The 17,893-nt window shown below is 43.4% G+C and overlaps 2 protein-coding genes across 4 annotated transcripts in view; one reads left to right on the top strand and one right to left on the bottom strand.

Annotated features, from left to right (window-relative positions):
- LOC106904278 (deoxyribonuclease-1-like 2) overlaps nucleotides 1–8,518 on the bottom strand; it is a 20,456-nt gene extending 11,938 nt beyond the window's left edge. For 2 of the 3 annotated variants that reach the window (XM_014968551.2, XM_014968552.2), the window contains exon 1: nucleotides 8,403–8,518. The gene's annotated coding sequence lies outside the window, so the exon portion shown is untranslated. Of the gene's footprint in view, nucleotides 1–8,041; nucleotides 8,185–8,402 lie in introns of those variants that run through there. The other variant, XM_088002964.1, reaches the window with a different exon arrangement.
- An 838-nt stretch (nucleotides 8,519–9,356) lies between these two features.
- snx21 (sorting nexin family member 21) lies at nucleotides 9,357–16,951 on the top strand. Its single transcript, XM_014968550.2, has 6 exons — nucleotides 9,357–9,548; nucleotides 12,246–12,533; nucleotides 12,631–12,827; nucleotides 12,917–13,058; nucleotides 13,130–13,295; nucleotides 13,933–16,951. Exons 2-6 carry the CDS (start codon nucleotides 12,254–12,256, stop codon nucleotides 14,465–14,467), a joined length of 1,320 nt encoding a protein of 439 aa, XP_014824036.2. The 5' UTR covers nucleotides 9,357–9,548; nucleotides 12,246–12,253; the 3' UTR covers nucleotides 14,468–16,951.
- Nucleotides 16,952–17,893: the final 942 nt, after the last annotated feature.

Genomic DNA, 17,893 nt, shown 5'->3' with positions numbered 1-17,893 from the left:
CAGTGACACAGAGCTGCTGGTCTTAATCAGGCGCAAACAGCAGGGTGTACTTACTTTTTCCATCTGTTGTGTTTTCTAGAGGCACAACAGGCTAAAGACAAAATCGTTTTAGTTTAATTAAGCTCAGAAAAATCAAACATCAGACCTGAAACAAGGTGTGTGAGGAGTAATAAAGTTAAAGTATCATAACTTCAACATGTTTTTACTGAACCAAGAGTAAAAAAGTAAAAAGTCGAGTAATGAGTGACTGAGCAAATCATCAATCATTTAATATTAAAAATCACATCATCAGGCGGACCAACATATAAAGTTAAGTTATTTTGGTATTTTAAGAACCAAAATGACAAAAATTCACAAAACAAAATCTAATAAAATCAGTTCAAATAAAATGTTTCCAGGTCAGTTTCAGTCTGGAGGGTTTTGGTTCAAACATGTTTGTTTCTCATTCAGGGGAAGAAAATCCAGAAATTCAGAGACACTTTGTAATAAAATTACTCAAAAACAAAAATACTCCTAAAAGTAAATTTTTTCAAAAAGTTACTCAAGTGTAATTGAGTAAAAGTTCCTAGTTTCTGGGTTTGTGTTTTCAGCCTGCAGGTAGATGTGATGCAACGTTCAGAAAGTATTTGCTCAGAATCAGGGACAAAATGTTCCTACGACGACAAGCGGCGAGGCGTCCTGCATCAGTTCGGATCTTTTCTCTTCGACCAGAGAAACAAACATCACTAAGGAGAAACAGGCCAACACGGCGCTGAGCTGAGAAACATTAACTCTGCTTTCCTTCACTTATTAACTCAGAAAGCTGCAGCGACGTGCGACAGCAGCTCCGCTCAGACTGGAGTGACTGCAGGCAGAAATAAAAACCTGTTCAGCAACGTCACATTTCTGCCTGATACACGAAGCTGGACCCCAGATAAACCACCTGAACCCAAAGCTACCGAAACAGTGAGGCTGTTTGCTCACATTCAGGCTGAATGAAACCGTCTCCTGCCATAAAAACGTTTCATTAATGAGTCAGAAACCAGAAACTCCAACACAAGATTTCATCCAGAAACATAAAACCAAGAAGATCTTAACGTCGCTACGGGTCGAGCGTGGCTGCTCATGCGACCCTGGGGCGTTTAAAGGGCCAGAGTTACGCTTCCATTTTATAGCACAACCAACTAACTATGTCATAAAAATGCTGTTTATATCCAACATGACTTAAAAAACATTTTACTTCCTGATTTAACATCTTGAAATTGGGCCTCTGTCTCTTTAAGAAGCTCCTGCTCTTTCTGAAGCTCCGCCTCCAGGAAGTCATCCAACATGGCTCCTCCATTAACCCTTTAACGCTTCTACCAGCGTTGCTCTGAATAGCAGCTCAGCTGCTGTTTGCTAATTACTGCTGGCTAGTCTGAAGGAGCTGAGAGGGGCAGGAGCTGCGGCTCGAAGGCGGGGCTAGGTCCACCCAGGTGTTTAACAGCTGACTGGTTGCCATGGAGACTACAGGATTGCATGAAAGAACCGAGGCAATGATCTTTAATTTTGTAAATAACATTTCAGACTCAACCTGAAGATATTTTAAATATCCAGAAATGATAAAACAGAAAAATAAACCCCCCCTTGAAAAAAAAAGGATAATGAAGTCTGTAAACATTTTAGAGCATTTCAATTGATTAATTTAGCAATAAATTGATTAATTGATCAGTAATCACTCTTCTCTAAATTAAAAAATGAACAGCTCAGGTCTGGAATCATGTTGAACATAAAGTCGGTCTGGTGGATGAACTGCTCCTCCAGGGGGCGCTGTCTCAGGTCCACACAGGAACGGATCAGAACCAAACATCATATTACAGAAAACTTTCCAGGAAACTCCTTGAAATCAGGAAAACGCTCATGTTCAGAGGCAGAACCGTAATCAATGGGACATTGATTAGTTGATCAGAATTGATGATTCTGGTTTCCTGTTGACTCTACGATGTTTTCACGTGTTGCTGAAATGACCCGACCGACTGACCGACTGATCTCTCTAGTATATTTTAGTATTGGTCCCTGAGACAAGATGAAAACCCAGAGAGAAGACAAGCAGACATGTTTGGTGAAATGATTGGTCGCCCTGTTAGACCTGTGGAGGATTGACCAATCAGGCGACGGCAGAGCTGGATGTCGGTTTCTCCATTATGCACCATTTTACTGCAGAGCAGAAGCTGGAGTTTCTCCATCAGGTTTCGGGCTTGTTGATCTCCGTCTGCCCCTCCCAGCCGCAACCAGCCGGCAGAACCGGTGGAGCAACTTGTATTCAGGGCAACCCTCTGCAGAGCAACACCTCTGACCGACCGAGAGCCGCCGGCTCTGATCCAACACACACTTTTTTTGGTACAACCACTGGGAAGCTAATTTTAGACGTGTGATTCAGGGTTTAATGGGTTTTTGGTGTCATTAGTACTGTTAGCTAATTGTTTTAATGTTCTTTTTGGTGTTTTTAGCACTTCCTCCCACAGCAGGGTTTGCTAACATGATGACGTCACTTCTCATTATTCTGAAATAAAATGAGCTGCTGTGACTCCAGAACATGAAAACATGACAGAGTTTGTGTCTGTAATCAAACCATGAGCCGGTTATGGATCAGTGTCTCTGAGTGAGTCCAGGATTTCTCCCCAGATTCCTGGGAGCCGTGAGGAGAAGCTGCTCTCCATGCTGGTCCTGGGCTCTCTGACGCCTCTCTGCTGTTTTCCTCTGGTAGCCTGCTGAGTCAGCATGTTGAGGTTTCTAGGAACTGATGCTGTGGTCATGTGATCCCCCTCCCACCCTGCACTGATTCATTCTCAGGTGAGACACACCTGCAGCAGCTGGACAGCTGGAGCCGCCCAGGAAAACATCAAACCTCCATTTCTGGAGTCTGGAAACAGTTTCCAGAAAATCCCTTCGTCTCCAGACGATAAGAACCTGCAGCTTTGTGCTCAGTGTCTGAGCCGGATGAAGGAGGCTCCACTGCAGCCCCTCACCGTTTTAACTTCAAAATGTTTTACAGTCAAAACGACATCAGGACACGGATTTGCTCCAAACTATTCATAATTCACTTTTTCTTTTATGACATTTTAAGAGTTTGATTAAAATTCACAACAAATGGATGGAAACATAGATAGTGAGTTTCCTGGTCTTTATTCTGGGTTGATTTAAATGTGTAATTAAATTTCCGCCGATATGTGAAACCATCTGATCTGCCTCCTGTTCTGACTGGAAGCTCCGCCCATCAGGCGACGTCTAAAAACTTTCACTTAGCAACTTTTCAGAAAGAATAACTGTCTGCTGATATTAAAAATATGATTGGTCTGAAAGCTGCAGTCGGCGCTCCGCTGTAGCTTGAAGAGCTGAGAATGTCAATTGCCGGGTTTGAGACACGTGACCCGGATGACGCGCGAAACTCTAATGTAGGTCCCAGGCACGTGCAAAGGGGGGGGGATAGGGGGGCCTGAGCACCTGCCCCTTTTGCTCCTTGCCCCCTTTTGGTAATTTTATTTTTATATTATTATTATTATTATTATTATTATTATTTCCTAAGCCCTCTTCTGACACATAACATGTATTTGTTTATTTTTTTTTTGTGTGTGTGGTATTTTTCAAGAAAAATAACATAAGCCCTCTGGTCACCTTGTTACCTTTGACCTTTTGCCCGTGACGCAGTTTCCTCTCGCGCAGTGAGATAAGGCGGCTAACTGCAGCTCAACGTAGTGAACGTTCCAGATTACAGATCAGTTTTTGGTGAATTAAAAAAAAAAAAAACGTTTTTGGTGAATAAAGTGGAGCAGACCTGCTGCTTGTCAGATGACGGAAAACGTTGAAGTCTCGTTTCTGCTTCAGCGGTTTAAGCAGAGAGGTAATGAAATACAACAGACACTGACAGGCCTCTGTCTGCCTTTCTCTGAAGAACTACTGAGGGGAGGAGACAGCCAGGTGAGGAGAAACTGTTCTTATCTATCATTCAGTGTTTTTATCATACAGACATTAGGCTGTTGTTGTTGTGCTATTAGCTAGCTGCTAGCTAACGACTTTGCTAGCAAAGCTAGATAACTAAAAGCTTCTTCCCTGTATCGTTAATGATATCAGTTATTATTCAGTATCGATTATGCAATAGGGGAACATCGTCCGTCCAAAACTTATCATCTCCATAATGGTCAGATCTTCTAATTTCCTTTGCTGCATAAAGTACATGGCATTTATTCTGGCGTTAGGTAAATGTATCTTGAAGGAGAATAGCACTTAAATAAAAGTCCAACAAGGATATTCATTTAGAATTAAAAATAACTCACCCTGCATTACCTTGATAGATAAAATGTATGTAATAAAAGTCATTAATGAAGGGGAAAAAACTCAATCCAGACTTTAAGTAAGTTTATGTTGCGCTATGGACTGAAAAAACATATTGGTTTAAACAAGGGTAAATAATTGGTGGTGTGGTTTAATAGTGTTCTGATCATAATGTTTTCCTTTTTTCAGTTCAAAGATGCCACGTAAAGAAAGACGTCAGAAACAGAAGCAGCCAAAGGTAGTGCATTATTGACCAACTGGGTCAGAACCAGAACCGCAGGTATGAACAACATTAATAAAGGTTCTTACCATGATCAACATGCAGTTTTTGGTAGTGAACAATATATTTAATATTACAAGGCAGCTGTTATGTTAAGATGTACTAAATCTAGGTGTATATCTCACAATTTGTAATTTATCATTGCTAAACTCTGAAAGCTGTGTGACTTTAATATTCTGTCCTAGAAGGCGGTTAGATGTGCCTTTTTTTTTTTTTGAGCACCTGCCCCTTTAGTGGCCCCTGCACGGCCCTAGGAGGTCCGGCAGGGGATTTCTCAGGTGTTCTGTCAGATCATCATACCTGTCAGAATAGCAAACATGTCCTCTGTTCGTGACTCGGCACTGAGCTAGCTGCTAACATTAGCACTCTGAGGACAACCAGGCTAGGGCATAAAAATAATATATTTTATCTTACATATGAATGCTTGGCTTTCTAAGTAACTAGGGTTGCCACCTTTCAGAAATTAAAATAAGGGACGCCCACCATGACGCGGGGGACTCTGAGGGGACGTCCACTGCAGTGATGGACATTATTTTGTTCATGCATAGTCGGTCAGAGTACCCCAAAACTGTACTCCAATCAGAGCAGCATACCTTAAAAACACATTTAATTAAGCAAGTGTAAAAAGTATTTGGTGAACTACTCAAGTACTGAGTAACTGATCATAACACCTGATTTAGCCTGTCTGTCTGTGTTACCCAGAAAGCAGTTGGGCACAATATCGCAACAAAATCGAGTGAAACAATGACTGGGGCAGCCGACTATATGAAGTACTCTGGGATCATTTCTTAATTATTACACATCCACATTTGTAGAATACAGAACAAAATGCGTCCCATATCGTATTAAATGTAGGGACGCTACATTTAACAGCCAAATACGGGACGATTCCATGTTCTAAGGGACGGGTGGCAACCTTAATTGTTAGTTTCTCCCCCTCCTGCTTTTAGCTGTAGATTGTTGATCCACTTTTCTCCTCTTTTATCGGTAAGTTTTTTAAAATTAACTCCCTTGTGACCAACTACCTTAGAAACACGAAAATAACGTTTATCTTTCTCTCTGTTAGAGCGGTTGGAGCAACCGTAAAGGACTGAGACTTTAGGCATTTTGATGCTGGATCAACAGAAATAAATGGGCTGCATTTACTTCCTGCCCTCCGTCTGCATTGGGTGGTGTCAGTGCTACGTCATCTGAAACCCAGCAATAAAACATTTCCTGGTTTGATTCGTACGGAGCTTTATTTCATTTCATTTTCCAGTTGGTTAAACATGTTGCGTCCTTTCTGCTGCAGCTGGATGAGCCAGACTGGTTTTTCCTGTTTTTGTCTACAGATCATGCAGCATGATGCTAAACATCTGAGGACTCTGCAGCGCAAATGGCTCTGATGCTGCAGCGCAAAGACCTGGTGCTGCAGCACAAAGACCTGGTGCTGCAGCAGAAAGACCTGGTGGTGCAGAGCAAAGACCTGGTGCTGCAGCACAAAGACCTGGTGCTGCAGCAGAAAGACCTGGTGCTGCAGAGCAAAGACCTGGTGCTGCAGCAGAAAGACCTGGTGGTGCAGAGCAAAGACCTGGTGCTGCAGCACAAAGACCTGGTGCTGCAGCAGAAAGACCTGGTGGTGCAGAGCAAAGACCTGGTGCTGCAGCACAAAGACCTGGTGCTGCAGCACAAAGACCTGGTGCTGCAGAGCAAAGACCTGGTGCTGCAGCACAAAGACCTGGTGCTGCAGCACAAAGACCTGGTGCTGCAGCACAAAGACCTGGTGCTGCAGAGCAAAGACCTGGTGCTGCAGCACAAAGACCTGGTGCTGCAGCACAAAGACCTGGTGCTGCATAGCAAAGATCTGATGCTGCATGTTGAAAAAGAGGAAAACTCTCTTCACTGTGACTCGATCAAAGATCGGCTCAGATCGACTTCTGGAGTGACTGAACTCCATTGCAGGATTAGCATCTAATAGCATTCAGTTTCTATGCACCATAAATCTGGAACAAACTTCTAGAAAACTGCAAAACAGCCGAAACACAGAGATCCTTTAAATCAAGGCTAAGCTGGTGAGAGCTGCTTCCGATTAATAATCACCGGAACATTGATTTTGATGATGTAATGTTTGCTTTTAGGACTGGCAAAATAATCAATAAATCAATAACGGAATGATAAATTAAAATCAGCTCAATAATTTCCATTTGTTGTTTTTCTCTTTCTACCAAAAACTGGATGATAAAAGTCTACAGTCTGCTGCTTTGGCCTAAATAAAGCTTCATAATTCGTTTTATTTATTTTGGATATTAAAATGTCTTCCAGTTCCAGTTTAAATGTTCATTAGGATTTAATGTTTAAAAGTTAAATAAACTTGATCGATTGAAGCTTTTCTCGACCCTTTCTGAAGTTTTGTTCCAGTGTTGGCCGTCAGTAGAGATTAATTTATGAACACGCTGTATTAATGTTAGGATAATCTCTGCAGTCAGACGTTTCCCTGAACGGTTCCTCAACACAAACACAGCATCTGCTGGGAGCATCACGGCTCTGGGATCCTGACCTTGTTTTTATATGAATCAGGCATCAAAACAGAAACTCCTGTTGGCTCAACAAGCCATCAGCCGTTACCGTGACGATTCTGATCACATGTGGGTTATATGGTTCCAACAGAAAGCGGATCACAGCCAGTCTGGGTGCGTTCACACTGCAGCCTGAAGTGACTCAATTCCGATTTTCTTTGACGTAATGCGACCTGTATCCGATCTTTTCATGGCAGTGTGAACAGCACAGGTCGGATTCTTTTTCGAATCTGACCCATATCCGATACGTATCCGATTAAAATGCGACCTAACATCCAGGTCACCTTCATCCGAACTGAACGTCACTGATTCTCAACAAATCTCACTATTCTGCGTCCTGATGCGCGCAAGCGGGAAGAAAAACAGCAACTTTGATGGACTATAATGAGGATTAAGTTGTTAATATGCTGCTCCAGTTGGACAACAATAATATGTAAACTAAGCTCCACCGTTAAACTCTGAGCACTTCTTCTTCTTTTTATGGCGGTTGGCAGAACACTGAGAACGCTGACGCTATGGCGCCCTCTACTGCGCATGCGGGACACTTTCAGGTCGTTTGCCCGCTCACACTGCAGAACGCATACAGGTCGCATTTACTGGCAGTGTGAACGGCCCAGCAAAAAAATTGGAATTACCAAAAATCAGAATTGGGTCACTTCAGGCTGCAGTGTGAACGCTGGTGCTGCAGAGCAAAGACCAGCGTCTTTGCTCTGCAGCAAAGACGCTGCACTTTGTTTGAACATAAAAGTGCAAACACATAAAATATGAAGTGGAGGAAGAAGATGAAATATTTAAACAGCCAGATAGAATTTTAGCAAATTATTAACTTTAAATATTTAAATATTTAAACCCTAACCCTTTTTTCCACATATATTTCACCAACAGGTTAAAACTTTTTAACGTGAGGATAACTCACTGATGTTCCTGGAATCTGAAAACGATCCGTTCTCTTTCCATCCAGATGATTTAGCCAAACAGATTCAGATGTTTCTACATTTGAAGCTGAATCTGTGGCCTGACAGTTTGCCCTGCTGCCATCTGTCTGTCTTCCTGTTTCCTGTCTGTCAGCCGCTGAAGTCACCAGGTGTTGGTTTGACACAAACCAACAGGCTCAACATTCAGAGCTGCTCACAGTCAGAAGGCAGGAAGAACCTCTCCACTCAGAAACTTCTTAAAAACACGCTGAAGACGCCCACCTCCAATGAAACCCAGTTTATAATGTCTGCCCCAATACATCTTACTGGTCCCGACCCAGTAAAGGGTTCTGGTTCTCTTACCTGCTCAGGTGAGACGCGGGTCGGTGAAATGTGTCAACAGTAGAAACTCCGAGTTTCATCTGAAGGGTGGAGGCTCCAACTTTACAAGGTGAGACCCCAAGCTCCGCCCACTGCAACTCCTCCGGACTGCGTCAGGTTAGCCACGCCCCTAACCCTCTCTCCGCAGTGCTGCATTCAATGCTACAAAAAACCCAACAACTTTCCAGTGACTTACTGAGTTCATTTGGTGACATTTGCAATAGATTTGAATGTAAAAGTTGGTGCAAACACCAAGAACATGACCTGACATCAAGTGGAGGAAGAAGATGTAATATTTCCACTGCCAGTTAGGATTTTAGCACTTTTGTAGTTTTAATCATATTTACAGAAATTATTTAGGAGTTTGACTACTTCATTAAATGCATAAAATAAATAAATATATTTTCCAAATTACCCATGTAATAAAGAAATAATTTATATTTATGTTGAAACATCTATTACTTTAATGCTATTGAATTGTTTTTATTTAAAGGATGACAAGTCTATGTCAAAAATAAATAAACAGTAAAACAAAGATCTGGAAAGTAAATAAGGAATATAAATAAAAGAAATGTTAATGGATGAAATATTTGAAATTAAATATTTCCGCATTAAAATTAAAAATACAATACATGAAACTAACACAGTATGTAAAATAAATTATACAAATTCTTTGTATACAGAAAATAAATAAGAAATATAAAAAATAAAACATAAATCAAGGAAATATTTAAAATGTTTCTGCGTTAAAATTAAAAATATGATAAATTAAACAAACACATGTAAAAACAGTTTATAATGTAAAAATATTTGCATAATTTATGGCATCAGAACAATGTGTAGGTTCAGATTGCTGGAGTTTTTACTCCCCTCTACTGGACGGAACTGAACACTGCATGTCCTTATATGGTCACCAAGCGACATCCAGAGGGCCCCGCCTTCTCCCGCTGGCTGTGGCCGGGGAAAGCTTGAGGGAATCAGGATGCAGTCAGCTCAAAGAGTCGGTCCGACAGCAAAACTCGGACTTAACGGTCCACCTTGGAGATCATGATAGGAACCTCGGGCTTCAGGTGAACCGGGCCGACATGGACTAAGCGGAGCGGACAGCGAGTCCCGGTCCAGTCCAGGGTGAGTGTCCGGAGGTCGGAGGCTTTGGAGCAACTTTGAAAGGAGGAGCAGCGGAAACTTGTTAGCTCCGCTGCTAACTCCGCGCAGCCTGGAGGTTAACTTCAAAACAACTGAGACCGAGAGGAGGAGAACCGGTTCTGGTCCGGGAGCTTTGGGTCAGTTAGCGGAGTTTAACACAAAGGTCTGGTTTGTGATCAATAAATGCTCCTTTAACACTTTAAATATGTTTACGTTAAGTTATTGGTGATCGATAACTACCTGTTAGTCATCACAATGATGCCTTCACGGACATTCGGTGCTTTTAACTTCTCATTTCTGGACAGTTTTAGCTGAAAAATAATTTCCTTATTGCAAGACTACAAGCTTTTACACCTTTTAATGTCAAACATTTAACAATAAAACCAACAAATTTTGACGTAGTTTGTTTTCATTTAACCTAATTGGCATAGAAAACATGGTGTAAGATGTAAATACAGATTAAACACTCAATTTATTTTTATTTACTTGTTTTATTGACTTTTGATTCAAACAGGTGAGTAAGAACAAATTATTATTTACAGTGACGACCTGGTGGGGAAGGAAGGACATTAATTTGAGTTATTTATTTAAAAAAATGTGGGTTCATTTTTCAATGTCATATTTTCACCATGTTCATTCATTCATTTGTAAATAAAATATAAATATAAAGCTTTAAAGTAAATATTCAGTTAGCAAGCTAACTAGATACTGAAGTATTTAATTAGCAAGCAGAATATTTAGTTTCTAACTAAATATTAGGTTTTCAAGGTAACTAGCTCCAAGATAAATATTTACCTAACTTAAATAGGGTGAAATTATGACATTTATGAATGAATGAAAAAAATGAAGAAAATATTTTTTTTCTTTTGACTAAATAACAGATTATTTTTGACTGTGTAACTTTACAATTGGTGACTTTCAAACTTATCTAACATTTCATTAATAATCTCCCTATTATTGATGTGTTGCGTTTCAATATTTTAAGCTGTAGGATTAAAATATTGACGTAGAAGCAGAAACACCTGAACCAGAAAGTTTGGAGACATTTTTCTGTCAACAGGAGAGAACAACGCTGAAAACTAACAGGAAGGCTGGCGATTCTTCATCTCATCAGGAGCTCTCTTTCCTACTAACATGTTTTTTTCTTGTCAGTTTCTTTCATGCATCATTTATTTATAAATTCAATTTAAAAAGTTTTAAATTAAATACTTAATATTTAGTTAGCAAGGTAAATATTTAGCTCCAAACTAAGTATTTAATTAGCCAGCTGAAGGTCCCACCAGTAAACACCTCAGTTTGGACTTTGATGTATAAATGTGGATAATCTTTTACTTCCTGTTGTATTCTGCAGATCCTGCAGGAGTTTTATTTCTTTGAAAAACTATTTATTGTTCAGAATCAGAACCAGCAGGTCAGAGCTAAAGGAAAACTGTGAAAGTGAACATCAGACTGGAGCTAAAGATGGCATCATCCAGTCTGATTGGCCTGTGTTTGGGTCTGAAATGCAGAGTTGATGGTCAGCAGCTCCTGTTTTATCAGCTGCTTCAGTCCTGATTCGCGCTGCAGCCATTGGGGAGGAAATGATCTGGAGGAAGTCTGCAGGCCGCCGCCTCCTGCAGGCCGGCTTCACGGATCTCTGCATTATTAATCAGTGACATGATTTCCATTTGGAGGAGCTGCTGGTCCTGTAACTGGAGCCAGGTCGGCCGGCAGCCATCGCTGCTGCGGCTTGCAGTTTCTGCAGAGCTGCAATGGAAACAAACCATTTCCCTGCAACCTTCAACCTGGAAATAAATGATCTGAACTCAGTTCAACCTCAGATAAACTGAATGAGGAACATTCTTTTACCAAAACCTCTTTAAAAACTCAGGATGCGTTCAGGAACAGCAGCAATCACACTGAGAGCTGCTGTTCTTCTGACTTCCTGTGGAGGGCGCTCTCAGGGTAACTAGTTACTAGATAACCTGGCTAACTATTTAGCTGCCTAACTACATATTTAGTTAGAAAGCTGACTATTTAGTTAGCTAAATAGTCAGAAGCTAAATATTTAACTTGCTAACTGAATATTTAGCTTGAAGCTGTTTCCATCCAATTGTTGTGCAAATCTTAAGCTAGCTTTAAAAATGTTGCAAAAAGGAAAACAAAGAAAATGTGAATTTTGCGCATGAACCAGAGAGGCTTGTACCTCTGGTAAGGCACAGACCCAACCTTGGATGGGAAAGTTCACTTTGCCAGACCTAAAATCCTAAAAACTGCTGTTCTGAATTCCACCAGCAGGTTTTAAGGTCAAAACCTGCATAAAATAAAACTATCATATCACCAATTTATCGCTCTCGCAATATCGCTGCCTTGACTGCAGTGTTAGCTTAGCTTAGCCTAACTCTGTACTTAAGGCTAATCATGTGAGGAATATGCTTGGTGTACTTAATGTGCTATAATACTTTTTGTAATCGCAGTTTCGTACATTTCTATAAAAAGAATTCTATGTAAAGAATTTGGAGAAATTTTATCATATAAAGATGGAATTCAAACGGAGACAGAGCGATTTCAAATGTAAAAAGTTTGTCATAAAGTTTAGGAGATTCTGGGACCTAAAAGTTCATCAGTGACATTTTAGGTCAAAGGTCAGACCTAAGGTGTTGCTGTAAACTGATGGGTCAAACCTCTGGTTCCTGCCAGGCGGCGTCATGGCGGCACGGTTTCTGGACCGCCTGAAGCGCTCTCTGTTCAAGACCGGCCCGGGCGCCGACCCGGACCAGGAGGACGGCGGCCCGGAGGGCGAGGGGCGGGGCTTCAGCGAGGAGCGGTGGGAGGCGGAGCTGGAGGAGGAGGAGTGCGTGACGGAGCGTCTCCGGGGAACGCTGTGCTTCGACGACGGAGAGCATGACGGCGAGGACGGCGGCGAGGCGATGGACAGCGACTCGGACTTCCTGGGCGAGTCGCTGGAGGACGGACTGAGCAGCACAGGTCGCCGACACATCGGGCCGTTTTCTGAGAACCGACGGTCCTGGTTGGATTAGGCGGCGGTCCGAGCGTCTCATTTCCTGTCTGTTGTTTCTCACAGACGCCAGTCCGGTGGGCGTGTGCCCCGGCGGCCCCGCCCCCTCCGCCCTGCTGACCCGGCATCTCCAGGACGGCTGGCGGACCCTCCGCGGACTCGGCGGGTCGAGTCCCGGCCACGGCGTGAGGCGGCTGGCGGACGGGCTGCTGTTCGAGGTGACGGACGCCAGCGTGGTTCAGGACGGCGCCACCAAGTACGTGGTGAGTTCTTCCTCTGAGCACCGACCCGACCCGATGCATCACACAACATATCGCCAGCCCGACCCGACTGAGCCGGTTCTGTCCTGCAGCTCTACGCCATCCATGTCATCCAGTCCGGAGGCAGCGACAAGATGCCTGCTGTCATCACCCGCCGCTACTCCGACTTCCAGCGGCTCCACGCCACTCTGAGGCGTAACTACGGCAACCAGATGGAGCGCGTCTCGTTCCCCCGTAAGGCACCGCATCGTCCTGCTGCAGGAAGCGGTTCGGGTTTGAGCTCTGACGTCTCTTAACGTTCGCAGGAAAGAAGCTGCGCAGGAACTTCACGGCGGAAACCATCGCTAAGCGGAGCCGGGCGTTCGAGCAGTACCTCTCTCACCTGTGTTCGCTGCCCGTCCTGCGGGGGGCGCCGAGTGTGCGGCAGTTCTTCTACCTGAGTGACCTGCAGGCTGGCCAGCTGCTCATCAGGTGAGAACGCTGCTTCAGCTCCCATGATGCACCACTGCTTGGAACAACAGACTTTATCTGAGGAAAACACACAGTAAGAATACTGCAGGCTGCTTAATTTGACAAATTAAATAAAAATATTGTCAATAAGATGTCGCCATCTTTATCCTGCAATGCATCTTGGGTAGATGATATATGCTAGGTGCTGTGAAGCTAGCACCGTCCAGCCAGAACAGGAATTTCTACGTATTAAGTATCGTTCAGGTGTTAGCTCCTGCTAATGGTGTTAGCTAGACTGGGGTCTTTAAATAAAACCAATATTTTATTTATAGAATATTAGTGACCTGGGTAAATAGAACCTGACGGCCTCCGTAGGTGAAAATATGACAAAGATAAACAGTTTTGTCATAAATGTGATTTCTTTAACAGTTTTAGGTTCATAAGGAAATCCAGTATATTGATGCTAACATGTTCAGCTAGCGGTGGACTCCTTAAAGCTCACAGCAGCTGAGAACTACTCATGATGAACCTGCAGGAAAATTCAAGCAATAAAATTAATCTGGGCGAAACTAAATCAGAATCTGGATCCTGGTCCTCCAGGTTTTTCCAGACTTTTCCAGGTTTTTCAGGTTAACTGTCTGCTTTTCTTCTTGTTCAGAGCCGAACGTTTCCAGGAGGCTTTGGGTCCGCTACTCAACGCCAAGAGACTCCAACACAAGCTGGGCTGGGCCAGTTACCATGATGATGAGACACAGGCCCCGCCCCCAGCCTCCTCCCATTGGTTCTTCACCCTGGTGGGGCTGGCTTGTTGTTTCCAGGAGGTGGAGCAGCTGGAGGAGGCTCTGGAGCACTGCGACCTCGCCCTACGCATGCTCCTGCCCCTCCCTCTGCAGGACAAGCCCCTCCCTCTGCAGGACAAGCCCCTCCCTCTGCAGGACAAGCCCCTCCCTCTGCAGGACAAGCCCCTCCCTCTGCAGGACAAGCTCCTCCCCTTACATCCTGACGCGGTGCTGCAGTCGTTGGCGCTGCCGCTGCTGCAGGCGGTGATCCGTCTGTCGTGGCAAACAGGAAGAGACAAGCAGCGGTGGGAGGAGCATCTGCAGCAGCTGGAGGGGGCGGGCCCAGATGACCATGTGACCATCAGGGACTTCCTGGTCAAACACAAACTGCAGGAGAGCAACGGCGATGGCTGAGGCGGCGCACAGCGGGAAGCAGAGACTCCTGAACTTTATTTTGCACATCAAGTAGAAAAAGCAATAAAGTGGGAACAGTTTTTGGTTTTGGATGGAAATGAAATGTGATCTGAGCCGCCGCCCTGATTTAGACCCAACATGGAGGACGGTTTGACTGCTGCTGACAGAAACAACGCCGCAGTTTCTCCTTCTGGGAAACGACCTGAAACCTCAGCGTTTCACTTCAGCTTTCAGTCAGACCACCTGACTCTGATCTGACTGAAAACAGTTCAATGGCTGCTGGGCGACGGCGGCGGCGCCCCCTGTAGGATACCCAGCCTTCAGGCAGATGCCTGGCTGCAGTTGCCACGGAGACCCCGAATGATGACTGGATGTTGGACAGAAATAGATGTGAGGATTGATTTGCATCAGCAGCTAATGTGACAATCTGACGGCTGATTGGTGAACAAAGGATTAAAGAAGGGAGAAAGTTCACAGCATCATTCATTCATATGAATGAATTTAAATGTTTACTCCATAAATCATAACACAGCAGTATTATGACTCCATAAGGCGGAACCACATCCATAAAGCTCCGTATTTCAGTGGCACAGTTTTAATCAAAAACATGTTAAAATATCAGAAAAATTTTCAAAATAGATATAACTGTAGTTACTGAATCAACGGTCCGCATTGCCGGCAGTAAGTCGGGCTCGTTTCCGGTGAGAGTTGGACTCCACCAAGGCTGCCCTTTGTCACCGATTCTGTTCATTACTTTCATGGACAGAATCTCTGGACCAGCCGAGGTGTTGAGGGGATCTGTTTTGGTGGCCTTAGGATCGCATCTCTGCTTTCTGCGGATGATGTGGTCCTGTTGGCTTCATCAGGTCGTGATCTGCAGCTCTCGCTGGAGCGGTTTGCAGCAGTGTGAAGCAGCCGGGATGAGGATCAGTGCCTCCAAATCCGAGGCCATGGTCTTGAGCAGGAAAAGGGTAGAGAGCCTTCTCCGGGTCAGGGGGGTCGTCCTGCCTCAAGTGGAGGAGTTTAAGTATCTCAGGATCTTGTTCATGAATGAGGGAAGAAGGGAGCGGGAGATCGACAGGCGGATTGGTGCAGCATCTGCTGTGGAGCGGGCGCTGTCCCGGTCCGTCATGGTGAAGAAAGAGCTGAGCCAAAAAGCGAAGCTCTCGATTTACTGGTCGATCTACGTTCCCACCCCCATATATGGTCATGAGCTTTGGGTCATGACCGAAAGAACGAGATCACGGATACAAGCAGCCGGAATGGGTTTCCTCCGCAGGGTGGCTGGGCTCTCCCTTAGAGAGAGGAGCTCGGTCATCCAGGAGGGACTCAGAGTAGAGCCGCTGCTCCTCCACATCGAGAGGAGCCAGTTGAGGCTCGGCCATCTGGTCAGGATGCCTCCTGGACTCCTCTCTGGTGAGGAGTTCATGTCCCACCGGGAGGAGGAAGACCCAGGACACATTGGAGGGACGATGTTTCTCAGCTGGCCTGGGAACGGCTTGGGGTTCCTGGAGGAGCTGGAAGAAGTGGCTGGGGAGGGAAGTCCTTACTTAGCCTGCTGACCCCACGACCTGATCCCAGATGAGGCGGAAGAAAATGGATGGATGGATACCGAAGCAATTATTTCTGTCCGCATGCAGTTCCACATTGAGGTCAGCAGAGGGCAGAGTTTCAGCACTGAGTGATACTTTTATCTTCCTGCTCTCTGGGACTTTGAATAGATTAAAGTGAATTTTCCGTTAATTCTAATTATTTTCAGTTTATCGATATTTCAGGTCATATGTGGGAGAATTTTTCTACATGTCAAGAAAAGGTCCAGATCTGTTTACTGAGAATCTGAAAAACCACAAAGAAGGGAAGTAAACATATTTATTGTCTTTTGTGTCCAGATTTATCACCGGTTTGCCTTGGATATTTAGTTACAGTCGTCTTTCTGTTAGTTTGTGTTTCAGATGATTTTCCTGCTGCAGCTGGTTTTGCCTCAGTTTATGGTTTGTAATGGCAGCAAAAAGTATTTTTGGTCAAGAGGAAGTTTAAAAATAATTTATTTTCTTTTAGAGCCTGAATATAAAGTAACAACGATATAACGTAGTTACACTGATGCTGGGTGATGTACTTATTAGGTGGAGACATTTTATTCAGGCTCCACCTTGCTTGAGATGGAAACTTCTGCTGGTTTCTGTAGCAATGCAACGACGTGTGCCACAGCCAGCCTCTAGGGGGCGGTAGGTACCTTTGGACAGCTATAGAGAGTTTATTTAGTTTCAGAGAAGTTTGTCTGGTTGGATTTAGCTGAAAACAAACGATGAACTTTTTTTGTCGCCTTAAAAGAATTTGTCTTTTAAAGGAGGAACAAAGTTTCATGTCTGTTTGTCAGGGAGCGGAAAGACAGACGCCCCTTCCTGTGGAGAATATTTAAAGGGTTCTGATTTAAAAAGATATATCCAAATATGTTTTTATGGAATAAAACGTTCAATTATTGAATTTGTTTTTTGTTGTTTCTCTTTTTACTTTGTGTGCAAAAAAAAACTAACTTTAAATAAGATTTCTATTCTATTAACTCTAGGTCTGTGGCCTGAACGTGTTATATTCTATTAATCACATAGACTTTAACATGTTACAATTATTAATGCAATTTATTATTTTATTTTGTTTCTTCTTTTAACATATCTTGTCCCGAGCTGCAACCCGCTTGTGTTTCTGGTACGGCCATAAATCTGTTAGCTACATCCGCTAGCATCAATCGAGGACGAGGCTGCTTCTCTCCTGATGACTGATTTCTGCTTCTAAACGATCTGATTGGATGCTGGAAAAGACTATTGTTGTCTTTAAGTTGTGCTAAAACAGCATCTCAATGCTAAACACGTAGCAGCTAATGCTAATGCCAGCGTCCACGGGCCGAAGCTCCAGAAATGGTCAGAGAAACTCTGGAAAGATGAACGGATAAAAACACTTTGCTGCAATCTGAGGGTTAAAGAACCTGAAGTACAGATTAAAAATATATTTGGATATTTCTATTTATTCAATAATTAGCAGCAAAAAGGGTCTTTGGATTGAAAATGTTTCTTAATTTTTCAATAGCCTATGTGGTTTTTGATTAAAAAGGGAATTTGCTAATTAGAGACCCTGCAATTAACTCAATTAAAAATTTACCACCGATAATTACCTCACAACAGCAAGTTAAAGGTAAGTGCAGCATGCAGAGAAATAATGAGACTGTATGGTAACGGCTAATTTACAACATAAGTCATAATTTTGAGAATAAAAGTCATAATTCTGAGATACTATATTATAATTTCAACTTTGTCAGTCATAATTATGAGACATAAAGTCACAAAAACCTAATCTGATGACTTCCTGTTGGGCTTTTTTTTTTCTTCCGTGGTGGAAAGCGACATCCGTAGTTTCTGATGAGCAAAACTGTCT

The sequence above is a fragment of the Poecilia mexicana genome, unplaced genomic scaffold (assembly GCF_051168715.1).
Source record: "Poecilia mexicana isolate PSO_F unplaced genomic scaffold, ASM5116871v1 scaffold_23, whole genome shotgun sequence".
Classification (NCBI taxonomy): domain Eukaryota; kingdom Metazoa; phylum Chordata; class Actinopteri; order Cyprinodontiformes; family Poeciliidae; genus Poecilia; species Poecilia mexicana.
The sequence above is the reverse complement of the archived record's forward strand: the minus strand, read 5'-3'. Positions and strand labels throughout refer to the sequence as shown.

Coding starts and splice junctions, on each gene's coding strand:
- snx21 (XM_014968550.2), top strand. CDS start 12,254: ATGGCGGCACGGTTTCTGGACCGCCTGAAGCGCTCTCTGTTCAAGACC. Junction 13,059..13,129: donor GGAGCGCGTCTCGTTCCCCC/GTAAGGCACCGC, acceptor TAACGTTCGCAG/GAAAGAAGCTGCGCAGGAAC. Junction 13,296..13,932: donor GCTGGCCAGCTGCTCATCAG/GTGAGAACGCTG, acceptor CTTCTTGTTCAG/AGCCGAACGTTTCCAGGAGG.